The following is a 15,508-nucleotide window of genomic DNA, read 5'->3' as shown; positions in this document are numbered from 1 at the left end:
TCCCCGGACTTTCTGTGAACTCGCTGAAAGAATAAACCTCGGTGGTGTTCTGTTCTTAGCACTGTGGATTCTCTATCCTCAGGAGGGTTTGATATTGGCAACCAAAGAGTCAGAGTTGAGCCTCATTGAGTCAGCCACCAGAGTGGGGAGTTTGAGGCATCCCCCACTGCCACTGAGGTGCTGGCTCTTAAGACTCAAACTGTTGTCCCTTCCTCAAAACTATTAGACGAGTGCCACCTTGTGGATGAAAGGAGCACTGCAGTGATCGCCGATCATTTTCTACACAGCAATGACTGTTGCCTAATGAGTGTGATTATGTTCTTGGATTTTATGCCTGCTGGTTGCTTAGAGACCATTAATTCAGTTTTTATTTTAAACCTTTAAACCTCTCTTGAGACAATTCCAATACAAGAACACTTAGCTACTTCAGTGACTTTCAAATAAGTGGTTTTGACCATGACCTACATACAATAAGGCAGCATCCATGCACCCTAATGACACATACATCTATACAAACATGTTAATATCTAATACAAAAACATCCCAATACTTGTTCATACTCTGACTTTTTATGTGTTCTGTGTAATTGAAATAGTCAACATCTAATCAGTTGACTTTATAACTTAATAATTTACTGCTTACAATGAAAAAACCCTCTAATTTTATAATAAAAATGGAAAACCGAGGCCTGGAGAGAGGTGGGATTGCTCCTCTTTGCTTCGGGGTGGGCCTGTGCACTCTGTTTCCTGGCCTCGAGCCGGGCATCTACATGGTATGCAGACATGTATGCAGGCGTGTGTTATTTGTCATGGGCAGAGTTACCAGCAAACTGTGGTTCAATCGCTGCCACTTCCACACCCAAGGAATGTCCCAACACCCTCTCCTTCCAGTTGCGCCTCAAGGAGGAAGAGTTGCGGGACCACCAGCGGGCTGAAGACGAAGCGCTCACCAAACGGCAGCTTCTGGAGCAGTCTCTGAAGGACCTGGAGTACGTACTGGAGGCCCAGAGTCACCTCAAGGATGACCGCAGCCGGCTCATCAAGCAGATGGAGGTGTGTGGGGTACCAGGCAGGAGCCAGGCTGTGGAGAACGCGTCTGGGCCACCGGGGAATGTTTCCTATGTGGGATGTCTCGGGTTTTTTACTCTTTCTAGCTTGACGTTTTAAGATCTTTTCTGTTGTGTGTTGGAGCTGGAAGGAGTGAAGGGTGTAATTTAGTCTACTGGCCTCATTGCTTTGAAGAAGATATAAGTCGCTCCCCAAAGATGGTGCTTAGCTGATAGCGCTGTGTCCCTTCAGCAATGTTTCCCCTACAAGACTGCTGACTGTCCAGTCAGGATCCACACTGTGCCTTAGACTCCAAACCACCCACCCCAAACCACACAGTCCATTCTTATTCCTGGCCCATCTTTCTGTGTGCGCGTATGTAACGTTGCTAGAGCTGTCAGCAAACTATGGTCCAATTCATTGCCATCTCTGAGACTGCCCAAAGCAGACACCAGCTGGGGATGAGTATTCATAAGCCTAATACATAATCCTTGAGGAAAAAAAGGCAAAACCATATAAATAAAATACCAGAACCTCAGTGTCCATGGTCCTCTGAGACGATGGGAAGAACCTGGATTGCTAAAAAGGAATAATTTGTAAGAGAAAAATTGATCCTAAATCAGAAACACATGTGTGCCCCCCACCACCAGTGGAATTTAGAGAATAAGAGAGACTGAAAAACAAGCCTCAGACTTTCGGGACGACATTAACATTGTGAGGGTTTTGATAAAAGACAGGCCTGGCGCTCAAGGCCAGCGAGAGATGGCTTAGGCTCAAAATCAATGAATTCCTCATTCAGCCTTGCAAATAAACAGAAATAGCTTTTTCAGAGCTCCAGGGTGCTTCACAGTTTGTATCTAGGAAGTGAAGTTTGAACCCATGGAGATTTATTTTATTAGATGGGCCTCGCTCAGAGACTAGAGTAGCCTGATGGCGCTTTTACTGTTTTGTTTATGGGGCTGCTACATTTTTCTAAAATTTTCTTTCTGATCTCTTTAGGGAGTCACTTTCAGATAAGCCAAGGTAGAGATGGATCGCTCTAGGGCCTAGACACCCTGGTTAAAAACAGCTGGCTGGGCTAGGGAGACGGCTGGCTTCGTTGGTGAAGAGTTAGTTTCTGGGACTTTCTGCTCCCAGGAGAGAGCTTCTGAGTTTCTTTATAGGTTTTGACATTATCTTATTTTATTTATTATTGTGTGTATGTGCACACCAATGCACACCACAGTATGAGTGTAGGGGACAGAAGACAGCTTTGTTGAGTCAGTTCTCTTCATTTTCATGTAGACTATGGAGCTTGAACTCTAGTCTCAGGCTTTGTAATAAGTGCTTTTACCTGTTCGGCCATCTTGCTGGTCCTCCCTGGCCTATAAATGCTTTTACCTGTTCGGCCGTCTTGCTGGTCCTCCCTGGAGGGTCTGGTCACTCCCCAACAAGGCTGTTTCTTCACTGACAGTTCATCATGCACACAAGTTCTGAGTGTTTCATTTCTGTTGTTTACAGAGCCATTCTTGGTTGTCAATCATTTCTGGCAGTGGTACAAGTGCTGCCTTTGAAAGCTCCATCAAAGTGTTGGGTTTTTAAAAAGCATCAGTTGGGGTTAGAGAGATGGCACAGTGGTTAAGAGTGGGTGGCAGCTCTTCCAGAGGACCCTAACCCTAATCAACGACTCACAACCCCACCTGTAACTCCAGTCCAAGGAAAACTGATGCCCTCTTCTGGCCTCCACAGGCATTGCATGCATGCGGTACACATACATGCAGATAAAACATTCATATACATAAAATTTAAAAAATGAAAAAATTATCTTTTAGAAATATACATAAAAAAGCTTCTATGGCTCCAACTTTACCCAGACCTATGAAAAATCTACTGGAGACAAGAAACACAGGCTCAGTCTCCCAGCCACCAGGGTCAGCACGCTGAGTGGGGATCCTCTTTCTTTTTTTTTTTTAAATATTTATTTATTATTTATTATGTATACAACATTTGGTCTGTGTGTATGCCTGCAGGCCAGAAGAGGGCACCAGACCCATTACAGAAGGTTGTGAGCCACCATGTGGTTGCTGGGAATTGAACTCAGGACCTTTGGAAGAGCAGGCAATGCTCTTAACCTCTGAGCCATTTCTCCAGTCCGAGCCTCTTTCTTTCATCCATGAAACTACTTTGAAATGCTTTTCACTTAACTGCCAGGGATATCGAGGAGAGGTCAGAGAAACAGTCCTCTATGATGGTGAATTTACTAGGCTAGACCACCACTGTCCTGTGCAATCCTGTATAGATTTGGAACTGTCCACTGCCAAGTTCACGGGGACTGTAAAGAAGAGGCAGGCGGGAATCATGTGTCCACGCTCACAGGAGCAAGCCTCTTGAGCATGAAGCATTTGCAGGAATGTCCTGGGGTGGCTTTTCAGACTATATGTTGACTTTAAGAGGGACCTGTTTAAGATACTAACATAATATATACCAACATAACTAAAACACTGGGGCTTAGGGTAATACCTGTTCTCCTTTTATAGATTTCTGCATGCCCAATTGTATCACAAAAGCAACAAAATACATGTTTTTAAAATACTTGCTTTGGACAGAACAAGAACTATATGTATAAGGGCTGGAGGTAGAGGTGTAGCTCAGCTGGTAGAGTACTTGCCTAGCGTAAGTAAAGCTCTGAGTTCAATCTCTAGCACCCAACAAACAGGCACACTCTTGTAGTGCCAGCACTTGGGAGGTAGCTGCAGGAAGCTCAGGAGTTCAAGGCTAACCTGGGATACAGGAGAAATGCTCTTGCCATACAGATCACAATGAATCCTTTAGGAAGGAAGAGAGGGAAGGAAAGGGGGAAAGAAATAAATGTCTTATATTCCCAAGCCCTAACATCATTTGTCCTTGGGGTTTCCTCACATGGGCTCCCCTCTTGCTCCTAACCCTGTGTAAGTGAAGAAACCTGTTTATGTTTCCCTTTCTCAGGAAAAGGTGTCCCAGCTGGAGATGGAACTGGAAGAAGAAAGAACCAGCGCTGATTTGCTGTCTGAGAGGATCACGTGGAGCAGGGAGCAGGTATGAGGGAGCGGTCAGGGATGAATGTGAGAGGCTGAACCTGGGGATTTGGTTAGAGCCAGGAGGAATCCATTCTTGCCACAGAGATTGCGATGGGAGATTTGGTAATCTTTACCATAACAAGCCACTAGGAGGGAAGGAATTAGTAACACGAGAGAGGTTTTCTACAGTGACTGCAAAAAGTGATATATTAGCTACAATGAGCCAACGGCTGTCTGTCCAACTCAGGGCGACTAGGCTGGAGGTTTGGGGGCAAAGTGCTGTCATTGCTGGGCTGGCAGCCCTGGCTCAGAGCTGAAGCTGAGGTACTCTCTGGTTTCTTTGCCGCCCGCCCTTCTGATATGGGCAGGCGTCCTTGGGAAGCCTGGTACTCAGGGCTATGGGATATGGTTTGTTAAGGGACTTCTAAGCCAGGCTACTGGGGCTAGTTCTGGTCCCCAAGACATACTGATGGTGGGACAGCATTCAGAAGCCCAAGCAGTAGAGGCTTAGAGAGTGACTAACCCTAACCCCAACCTTGACATTGGCTCCCCAAAGTCTTACTGGACTCACAGCTCTTCTGTTAGGTATTCCTGCAGTTTGGCTAAGGATCTGCATTACCCCGGGGCATTCCAGAACCTGCTAAGCATGCCTAATGACAGGAATGCCGTGGGTTTGTTCTGTCAGCCTGCCTTGTGACCGTAAGCACAGGGGGAAGAATGGTGAGAAGTGTGTCACCTTGTCAATATCCAGGCAGTTAAAACCAGTTCCCAGTTCCATGACTCACACCCCAAAACAAACCATAGGCTTGCTGAACCAGAACACAGTGCCTCCATTGCTCAGCTACTCCAGGACCATGAGCTATCTGGTCCGAGAATGCCTCTGGTCATTTCCTCTCGCTGAACATGGTCATTGGGGATGTGACTGCTCGCCTCAGTGGTCAGTGTGGAAAATTTTCCACTGAGTCAAGAACTTGAGGTCCAGACAGGAAGAAGATGAGGACACTAGCCTGGGGGCTGTTGGGAAGGACACTCTGTAGGTGGTGCCAGGCCTGTTCCAGTGCAGGCTCCTATGGAACTTTGGGGAAATTCCCAGATCATCGAGTCTACGAAAATGAGGCTGAGGTGAGAGATGTTCAGCTGGTAGAGTACTTGCCCATCATGGACAAAGCCCTGGGCTCAACTCCCAGCACTGTATAAACTGGCTTGGTAATGCATGGCTGTGATCCAAGAAAGTGAAGGCAGGAAGATCAGAAGTTCAAGATCATCCATCCTTGGCTATGTATTGAGTTCTAGACCAGCCTGGGCTACATGAGACCGTTTCTCACATATAAACAGAAGCAAGATGAAGCTATTTATGAAGAAGGTTCTGAAGCTCCCCACTCCAGCCTGCCACTGTTAGCCCTCTTCGCCTCCTCCACCATTTCTGTAAGGGAGGAATGCAAGGCCCATGTTTGCTGTCAATGGAAAGAGTGACGTCAGGTTCACACTGAGGTAGAGACTGATACAAAGCAGAACAGCAGCCCCAAGACAGATGGGTGCTTCTCCTTCCTTCCCTCCATGGTTGTCGGTGATAGGGTCTTGCTATAAAGCCCAGGCTAGCCTCAAACTCTCTATCCTCCTGCCTCAGCCTCAGTGCTGGGGTTACGGGTGTGTGCCACCATGGCTGCTGAGTGATACCCATAGATTGAGTTCTCTGACCACTTCTGGCCTTTGATGCCTCCTGATTTGAGAAGGACATTTAAAGGGATGCTCCTTGCCTCACCAACAAGCATTTTCCTTAAAGAAGAGGTTGAGGCAAGGCTGGTTTTTCTGTCTAGAGGACTTTGGGTATAGACAGACAGGCCCTGGCCAGTGGGGGCCTTCCAGAGCCATGTGCCTGTGGCTGTCTGACATTCTCACAGCCAAGAGAGACTCTTAAAAGCTGAACTCTCTTCTCTCCCTTGTTAGTTCTGACGTCCTGATACCCCTAGCAAGGGCTGGCTACTAGATGACAGAAAGTAGTACCCATCACCTTGAATCTTGAACAGTGTTTACCCTGGATTTCCAGCAAACTGCTCTTAGGCACTGAAAAGAGAAAGCATGGAAAAAGATTTTTTTTTAACTCTTGCTTTCTTTAAAAAGTTAAAGTTTTCTGTTCTCTACTTAAAACTCATTATTTCTAAGTTCTTCTAACTCCTTCCTTCCAATACATCCCTGACGTTTCCCTAGTCCCGGTGATTAGGTCTTAAGGAAACAGGTTAGATAAAAGGGTTCCAGCGATAGTACTGGAAGACTAAGGTCTTCCTTAGGTCTCACAAGGACATCAGAGGTCAAATCTCCTTGACTGTAATGGATGAGGTTTGAGGCCCAGAGCCATAAAGGGCTTTGGCCAGAGTTGTGTGACAGCTAGCTGTAGAGGCAGGCTCGAGGTTCCTTTTTCCAAAGACAGCGTTTTAACTACGGAGCCTGCAAAACACAGCAAACACAGCTGCACGCACGGCAGTGTCCAGCACGCCTGGTTCTGGAGATGAACATTTAAGAAGCAGATAACAACAATAAATGGCGCAGATACTAAATACCAAGTGAAGCACTCCAGTGGCCAGCGAGGGACCGGCCACAAAGGCCAGAGTCAGCTTTGAAGGAATGATCTGGCTGAGAGTAGCTCAGCTGAGTGGGTGTGGCATCTCTAGAGCAGATTGGAGATCAGCATGAGATGCAAAACCAAGAATGCTCGTAGCTTTGGAGCCTGACCTGGAACTAGCTCTTGTAGACCAGGCTGGCCTCGATCTCACAGAGCTCCGCCTGCCTCTGCCTCCCAAGTGCTGGGATTAAAGGCGTGTGCCACCACCCATGAGGAAAGCAGAGGAGGCACATTTCGAGAGACAGATCCAGGCTCTTGAATGGTTGTAAAAATCCTCAAGGCAGTGGGAGGTATGGGATGTTGTTCGGCAGACAGTGAAGCACAGACAGTGTTTCAGAAGGTCAGTGTCAGAGCTCGGGGGTAAGTTAAGGCCAAGAAGACCTTAACTGGGCTGCTCCCAGGGCCAGAGAAGGCGGCTGCTGTGAGAACACTCTATTCTATGCCTCTGGCTTTGCTCTGTGTGTGTGTGTGTGTGTGTGTGTGTGTGTGTGTGTGTGTGTTGATACTTGTGTTTTTATACTTTACCCATTATTATTTACCTTCTGAGTCTGGGGGTGTTTCTTCCATACATCCTCAGGATAGTAGATAGACTTGGAGAATCCTAATCAAGATAAATCCACACTTTTTGAGGCTTGAACTGACTTTCAAACATGGCTGATGCTGAGATGGAATGGGTTCGCTTTGGCAGAACACCGTGTTTATAACGGGGGAGGAGTGTCTGTCCATTTTCTCATCACAGAACAGAAAGGCTTCCACCTGCCTTCATGTAAGCTCCAGGAGAGCGGCTGAGGAGCTCACTGTGTTAACAGGCTTTGGCTTGTGTCTTGAAATCCCAGAAAACCCTTTTTACCTTTCTTTCTCCAGAACTCTGTTTCTCTGCCAGGCCCAGTAGGAGATCTAAAAACTCAGCTAATTCAGGTAGCTGAGGCAGGAGGATTATAATTCAAGGCCTGCCTGAGCTTCAGAGTGAGTGCAAGGTGAGCCTGGGCAGATTACTGGTGAAATTCTGTCTCCGAATAAGAGGACCAGGGATGCAGCCCCGTGCTGCTCTACTTCCCTAGCATCCGGGAGGCCCCAGATTCAATCCCCAGTGCCATAAAACCAAACTAAACATTTCCTTCCATGACTCCTGCCAACCACACTGAGGATTTTTCAGGATTTCCTTGCATGCTTTCTTGGCTGTTTCAGGACTTGGAAGGTATAGTCACTGCCTGCCTACAGCGGCATAACTGGTAAGAGGTAGGGCCACAGTTTGGCTCCATCCTTCAATCAGATTCTAAAGCTCTTCAACTTAAGAGTAACATTACACGGGTTGGGGATGTGGCTTAGTTGGCAGGGTGCTTGCTCAGTACCCATAAAGCTCTGAATTTATTCCCCAGCACCTCATAACTGGATATAGTGGTATACACTGGTCATCCCAGCGTGGGTGAGAGGTGAGGGCAAGGAGTTCATGGCCTTTCTTGGTTACATAACAAGTTTGAGGCCAGCCTGGGCTACATGAGACCTTATCTCAAATGATAACAACAATAATAATTATGATAATAGCACTTAAGATACCCAAGGGCTATTTTGACCTCTGCCTCTTTTGACTCTCATATGTGTAAAGGGCTCAGGTAGAAAGAAGTCTAGCCTGTTGAGTTGTTTTTTAAGATTTATTTATTATGTATACAACATTCTGTCTTGATGTATGCCCGCACGCCAGAGGAGGGCGTCAGATCTCAGTACAGATGGTTGTGAGCCACCATGTGGTTGCTGGGAATTGAACTCAGGACCTCTGGAAGAGCAGCCAGTGCTCTTAACCTCTGAGCCATCTCTCCAGGCCTAGCCTGTTGAGTTTTAAATGTACTGCGTAGGCCAGTATCCTGGCTCAGTGGGCATTGCTATGTATACCACTGTTGGGAGCTCAGTGCACACAGCAAGCCTGGGCAGTCAAAGACTTGAAAGTCTTGAAAGTCAGGATGACCCAACACAGTGGTAAGTTGACTCATCCCATGCCACAGCTGCCAGGCAGGGGGGAAATAACCAACTTCAAAGATGGGGTAGCATCACCATCTTCGCAATGGCTCACAAGGTTGCCTTGGAAACTGCCAGACAAATCCCAGTGAGCAAACCTGGAGGCATGAGACAGTCACTTTCAGAAACTGCTCCCTTGTGGCTGGCTCGCACCTGCTCCTCAGTACCTGGGGACATAGGAACCAGTAAATGAGACTCCAAATAGCCTGCTTTCAGGAGGAAAGTAGGAGACCAAAGTGGGGTTTCCTCTTTTAAAGCGACTTCAGACTCAGAACTGCATCTTCCTGTACCAGCTACCCAAAGCTCGACTGTGCAAGTTGACCGATGATAATTCTCAGGATATAATTTTTAACACCAGTCCAAGAGCGTAGGCTTGACAACCCCTTCACAGCTCATTGAGAAACCCAAGTCAGGAGGCTATAATTATTAGCAATTATAAATATCTCTGGCTTTTCAGTAGCCCAAAAGGCTACAGCCTCTAACCGAGCTAGCTCGAGTCATGCATATCCTGACGCTGCAGGCTGCTAGAATCAGCTCTGTGGTTTCCTATCCAAATACTCCATGGTTAGCTTTCATTCAGTCCAGCTGCCATGGGCTGTTGCCTATGTTCCTGTAGGTTTTAATTTGACTGCAGCATTTGGTTCGGTCCGTTTAACAGAGCTGAAGGGTAAATAGCAGGTAAAACACAGGCGAACACGAAGTATTTCTGCAGCCTCACCCTGACTTCCCCGGGTCCAAACAAGGGTGAGAACGTGACCTCGGGCCTTGCGCCTAGTTCTGAAGATCTGGGTGCTGAGTTGAGCCTCAGAGTTTGTGGTGAAACCATTCCTCTTGCCACCTCTCCTTATGCCAGGCAGAACTCCTTGAGGCTCCCCAGGGTGGATTTATTTTAGAGTTTAGTGTCAGGCTGTTCTTTGGAAGCATGGAGTAGAATCTGTGCTTTCCGAGACTCAAGAAACATTGCCTGCCTGGCTACTGTCACTGTTGAGCTTTTTATGGCTGCGTTTTATTCGTTCCTGTTCTTCTGATTTATTTTGCACTTCCATTTTAATAGCCTTCTCTTGAGGGGACGCAGTGGGGGATGAAGAGCTGCCATTTTGTTTTTGTTTTTCATTTCCCCGGAGCTCTCCAGGGAGGGCTTGAACTTGCGGAGACCTTCAGAAATGTCTGTGTCTGCCCCTGCTCCCCCCAAGTCCCCATCCCTGTCCTCCCTGCTCCTCCCACCCCCATCTTAGAGCTCTGCCATATGGGAGGTCTGTTTTCTAGGAGGTGCCCTGGCTGAGGCCAGTGGCTGCTGCTGTAATTAGTCACAGTGCTGCTACACCCAGAGCCAGCAGGACCCAGCACTGTGACGTGACGGCGGTCGGTCCTCTGTGTCCTCCACACACTCTCCTGTGGACACTTCCTTTGGAACTCTGCAGAACTCCCCGCCAACACACTGCTTCGTGTAGGGTTTTCCCATACATCAAGAACTGAGGGATTTTTGTCAGAAGCCCAAGAGTAAACGCCCCAAGCTGCTTCCATCCAAATCTGATCCAGACATGGTCCTGACTCTCCCATGTGATGGCACCTGCCTGGGAGTTTCCAGAAGGCTTAACAGGCTCATTCACGGTACATGACTGGAGCAGGGCCATGCCAGTTACCCATCTAGTTCCCTGCACGGTTGCAGGGAGAGGATGTCTTCGCTTTGTTGGCTTTTTATTGGTTCTGCTGTTGTCGGCCTCAGATCTCACAACAACTCGATTTCTTGACTAGCATCTGGGTCTTCCGCCTCCCTTCATTTGGGGGACTCATTTCCCTTTTCTTCAGGATAGGGTGGGGTTCTCTGGCTTCCTGAACAGATAGGGCAATCACCAACACCTGCTGTTCCAGACAACTGGAAAGGACCCTTGTGGGCTGATTTGCTCAGGTATAGGAACCTGCAGCCCCCGTTCTGTGAGCGAGGGCCCAGGGGGAGGAGAAGCTGGGCCAGGCTGCTTGTCTGTGGAGCTCCTTTCCACACAGTGTCCCTCAGGGGCGGGTCTGTGCCCCAGGGTGTGAGCGGTATGGTTTCCCCGAGGAGGCATGCCTGGCACCCTGTGTCCCAGAGCAGGCTGTGAGTCTGCATTCATTACCAAGCAGTCACAGGGGTGAGCCCAGGGCCTTTCAGTAGCATGTGACTCTTGAGGGCTCTGGGCTAAGTGGGCGGAAGTGGCCACTGGAGTGCCCCATGTTCTCTGCTTGGCTTTTGTATCCTTGGCATTTTTACCTTGCTCTGTACAAGGACGGCCTAAGGGAACTGGACTTGGGTGTTTTGTTTTTGTGTCTTAATCTTTGAATACCTTCATAGGGTACATTGTGGTCACTGAACGTGTGGGTTATTTTCTAGTTAGGGCAATAAGTACTAGCATCTCTTCAACAACTAATAATTTTTAATGCAATACTATTTATTCTTTGAGAATTTTATACATGTATTCAACGTATTTCACCCCCACAGAGCCTCCTAACTTTATAGTTTCCCTTTATAATTTTATTTATTCTGAGAAAGTTCATACAGTATATTTTGATAATATTCATTCCCCGTCCTCAACTCTTCCCAGTTCCTCTCCCACATCCCCAATCCACCCAACTTAATGCTCTCTCACCTTTTTCTGTTTTGGTTTTTGAGGTAGGGTTTCTCTGTGTAGCCCTGGCTGTCCTGGAACTACCTCTGTAGACCGGGCTGGCCTCGAACTCAGAGATCCTCTCGCCTCTGCTTCCTGAGTGCTGGGATTAAAGGTGTGTGTTAACAATGCCCAGCCAGTGATGTTCTCTCTTTTAAAATGAAAAGTTACCTTGTTGTGCCAAGAAAGAAGCAGAAGTCGTGACTGCATTTTTGTGGTCTTGATGTCCCTTATTTAGTTTTCTACCCCCTTTGCCCACCATCCTTCTCAGATTCTGATCACTCTTCCCCTTAATCACCACAAAAGTGATAGCATTGTTTGTCTTTCTGCACTGTCTTATTTCAGTTAGCAAAATGAACTCCAGGTCCTCCATTACAAAGGCAGACTGAACCTTATCAAATGTTTTGTCCCTATCTGTAGACATGATCATGTGTCCTGTCTGGTTGATCACGTGGTCTTTGACTAATCATTCTGTGTGTTCTGTCATGTTTAGTGCTTTGCACTTGCTGCCATGTCTTGCTTCCTTTGTGTGTATCTCATTCACATTTGAGGCTGTTATTGATAAATATACATTCCCATCTGTCAACTACATTCTGCTTATTTTATATGTATTTGTTCTTTCCTATGTCTTTTATTTTGTGATTTGTTTTTCTCATCTGTGTATGTTAGATTCCCTTTCTCTTTTGTGTATCATCTGTTCTTCTACTGGGTTTTATAGATGGTTTTCAGGATTATTGTTATCTTTTCATTTTTAGTGTCGGCCTCCTTAAATATTTCTTGTAGGACTGTCTGGTTTAGATGAATTCTGTTTCTGCTTATCTGGGGAATACTTTTTCTTTCAGTTATTAAGACTAACTTGTGGGCATAGTACTGGGTGTCTACACGTTACTCCTTTCAATATTTTGAATATAGTCTCTAGCCTGTAAGGTTTCTGTTGAGAAATGTGCTTTAAGATCAGAAGACCCTCAGTATAGGTGACTTGACACTTTCTTCTGCCTACTATTATGATTCCATCTTTGCCTTATATTTGTGACAACACTATTTGTGACGTGTTGTCTATAATAACCTTGATGACGTACTGTTTTGAATGAATCTAGTTGGGATACTTTGAACATCTTGAATCTCTTCAGATTTGGGAATTCGGGGCTATATTCTATGAAATAGGTTTGTTTGTGGTGGTCTAGCCTGTGGTGATGTCTTCATCTTTCATGTCAGCAGTGTCTCTGTGCTGTGGTAGGTGTCAGTGGTTCCTGAGGGTAGCTACGAGACTGTGCAGCACATGTGGGCTTGCAGAGTGGCACAGAGGCGAGCCCTCATGGAGCTGAGGCTTGAGTAGCTGCCAGTCCGTGGTGCAAACTGTCAAACTGTCCCTGCATTCCTCAGATCAGGCAGAGCTGACAAATCTTGTGGCACCGGAAGCCATGGTCCCTGAGTCATAGGACATGGAGATCCTATAGGTCCCCATTCCTAGAACCTCCGTGATAAATATGGAAAGAACAATTCAGTATGGCTACAGTGACTATTGTTATTTTTTGTTAACTATTATTACAATCATCAAAGGATCAAGAGCATCTAAGAAAAAGGTCTTATACCCAAGAGCAAGCAGCACAGTGGGTACCCCTGCATAGGCCTCCTTCATAAAAACCATGCCAGTAGAAAAAATAGGAGAACCAAGTTTTAACCCTGTGGCTTTTGCTCTGCTTGTTGTAGATGGAGCAGATGAGAAGCGAGCTACTTCAGGAGAAAGCTGCCAAGCAAGACTTGGAGTGTGACAAGATTTCCCTAGAGAGACAGGTGAGGAAGCCATTCCATGAGTTCCTGCCTCCCGCTCCTAGTACTTTCCTATGGGAGTACGGTAGAGGCTTTCCCTGCCCCAGGGTCAGCATGTGGAGCACTGAGGTGAGGGACAGGATGAAGTTCATGCTCACCTACAACATCAGCCGTTCCTGGAGGCTGAGGTTCTCTGCTGAAGGCCCAGGTCTCTGTCATGAACAGACAGAATTCTGGCTCCAGTTCAGTGAGACTCCTAGCCGACAAGGTGACTCACTGAGAAACTGGCCACAAGGTTGCAACATATAAGGAGGATTCAGCATCAAAAGATAATATTTTAAAATAGCTATATGACTATAATCAATGATGAAAAAGCCATCAACATGGGAGGGCCCAAGTCCAGTGTAAAGGGGATGGAAAATAATCATCCCATTAAAAAACAAAGGGGCTGAGAAGGATCAATAAGATCAGTCTTTTACACACTAATTGGTAAAAGGGATGCCCATGGCTGACACATGCCAGCCCTTTCATCCAGGCTCATAAGGCAACGTCTCTCCTTTGATGTGCTAAGACCTGCGTTCAAAGCCGTTTCCTGGTATAATCTCTGGGATTCCCCTGGTGCCTAGGCACTGACCAAATTCCTGACTCTGCTCACTATGCTTCTCTGCCCCAAGAGCCTGCCCAGCCGAGTCCCTCACAGGCCCCTTGTTGACAAACCAAGCCCCTCACAGGCCCCTTGTTGACAAACCAAGCCCCTCACATGCCCCCTGTCCAAGAGCATGCCCAACCGAGTCCCTCACAGGCCCTGAGCCCCTCACAGGCCCCTGTCTAAGAGAATGCCCAACAGAGTCCCTCACAGGCCCCTTGTATAAGAGCATGCCCTACCAAATCCCTCACAGGCCCCTGTCTGATTTCAGAACAAAGACTTAAAGAGCCGGATTGTCCACCTGGAAGGTTCCTACAGGTCCAGTAAAGAGGGCCTGGTGGTGCAGATGGAAGCCAGGATCGCAGAGCTGGAGGACCAACTAGAAAGTGAGGAGAGGTGAGTCCAGCCTGGACAGGGCAGGGGCCAGGCAGGCACTGGCCATTCATTAGGGCTGGTAGGTTGGATCTCTTTCCATGCTTTCAGCACCCCTGAAAGGCAGAGCCAAGACCAGCCTTGCAGTTGCTTCCGTTTCTCAGATGGAAACGCTGAGCTCCAGCAGTGTAAGTGGTAAGGTGGCCTGGACCGAAACTTCGGGTTGGGTCACAATTGGCTACTGTCTGTCTGCATCCTATTAAACAAAGCGGGATGCTTCGTAAGCTGTTGAGTTGGAGCCAGAATGGAGCCAGATTGAGCCATGGGGGGCTGCTGTGGCCCTGAGGGCAGGTACATTCAAACAGAAGTTGCCAACTACATACCAGCAAAGGGGCCAGTCTTTCCTCAGTGGGTAGGGAAGATATGGGACCCCTTCTCAAAAAAGTGATTTCTGAGATAATCACGAAGTCCCAGCCCAATGATTAGCACCACTGTGAACTTGGTCGGTCCCCTGCCCACCACCTTCCTAGCATATACGTACATAGCTTCAGTAAGATTTCTAGATCTGACTGGCACAGACCCCAGCTACTGATGGTCTGTGTTTCTTTGCTTCAAAAGTTAAGCTCAGCAATGGAGGAACTCAGGACACTTCTGAGTTCTGGCCCTCCAACCTTGGGAGAGTCTTGCCCTTCTTGGGGCTCCCTTTCTACTCCCTTGATCCCAGCAGCTCTTTCTTCCCATATAGTTGTTTTTCTCTGTCCCTGAGCTGACTAGGCTCCTGTGTCTGGGGAGTCTCATCTCCTCCTTCCAGTCTGAGCTTCCTGTGGGGCCAAGAATAAGAGGTTGTGTTCTATTCTGCTTTCTCTGCTTCCAGGGATCGGGCCAACCTGCAGCTCAACAACCGAAGGCTGGAGAGGAAGGTGAAGGAGCTGGTGATGCAAGTGGATGACGAGCATCTGTCACTGACTGACCAGAAAGACCAGGTGAGAGGAGTCTCTGTCCCAGTCTGGGGCAGGTGGCGTGAGTGTACCACGTCCCCTGCTACACTCATCCCCCAGGATGCTCCCCCTTTTCCTGTGAGGCAGGGGGCCTGGGGAAGTAAGCCGGGTCTCCGTGGCATCTCCTGCTCTGGCTTTTCCAGCGCCAACACTCAACCTCCGTTTTTCCTTACTCACACAGCTGAGCTTACGCCTGAAAGCCATGAAGCGCCAGGTGGAGGAGGCTGAAGAGGAGATCGACAGACTGGAGAGCGCGAAGAAGAAGCTACAGCGGGAGCTGGAAGACCAGATAGGAGTGAACGAGCAGCTGCAGGGGCAGCTCAACTCTTTGAAGAAGGGCTTAAGGTGGGGAGAGGTGGCAGCCCA

At 47.7% G+C, this 15,508-nt stretch overlaps 1 protein-coding gene across 2 annotated transcripts in view; it reads left to right on the top strand.

Moving 5' to 3' along the window:
• Cgnl1 (cingulin like 1) overlaps positions 1–15,508 on the top strand; it is a 151,119-nt gene that overhangs the window by 131,711 nt on the left and 3,900 nt on the right. For both annotated transcript variants that reach the window (XM_038321669.1, XM_038321668.1), the window contains exons 13-18: positions 891–1,052; positions 4,011–4,100; positions 13,067–13,150; positions 14,044–14,168; positions 15,019–15,127; positions 15,324–15,487. In XM_038321669.1, coding sequence (XP_038177597.1) covers positions 891–1,052; positions 4,011–4,100; positions 13,067–13,150; positions 14,044–14,168; positions 15,019–15,127; positions 15,324–15,487 — 734 coding nt within the window. The remainder of the gene's footprint in view (positions 1–890; positions 1,053–4,010; positions 4,101–13,066; positions 13,151–14,043; positions 14,169–15,018; positions 15,128–15,323; positions 15,488–15,508) is intronic.

This window comes from Arvicola amphibius, chromosome 3 (genome assembly GCF_903992535.2).
Source record: "Arvicola amphibius chromosome 3, mArvAmp1.2, whole genome shotgun sequence".
Taxonomy (NCBI): Eukaryota; Metazoa; Chordata; class Mammalia; order Rodentia; family Cricetidae; genus Arvicola; species Arvicola amphibius.
Note: the sequence above shows the minus strand (reverse complement) of the source record. Positions and strands in the feature narration are given on the sequence as shown.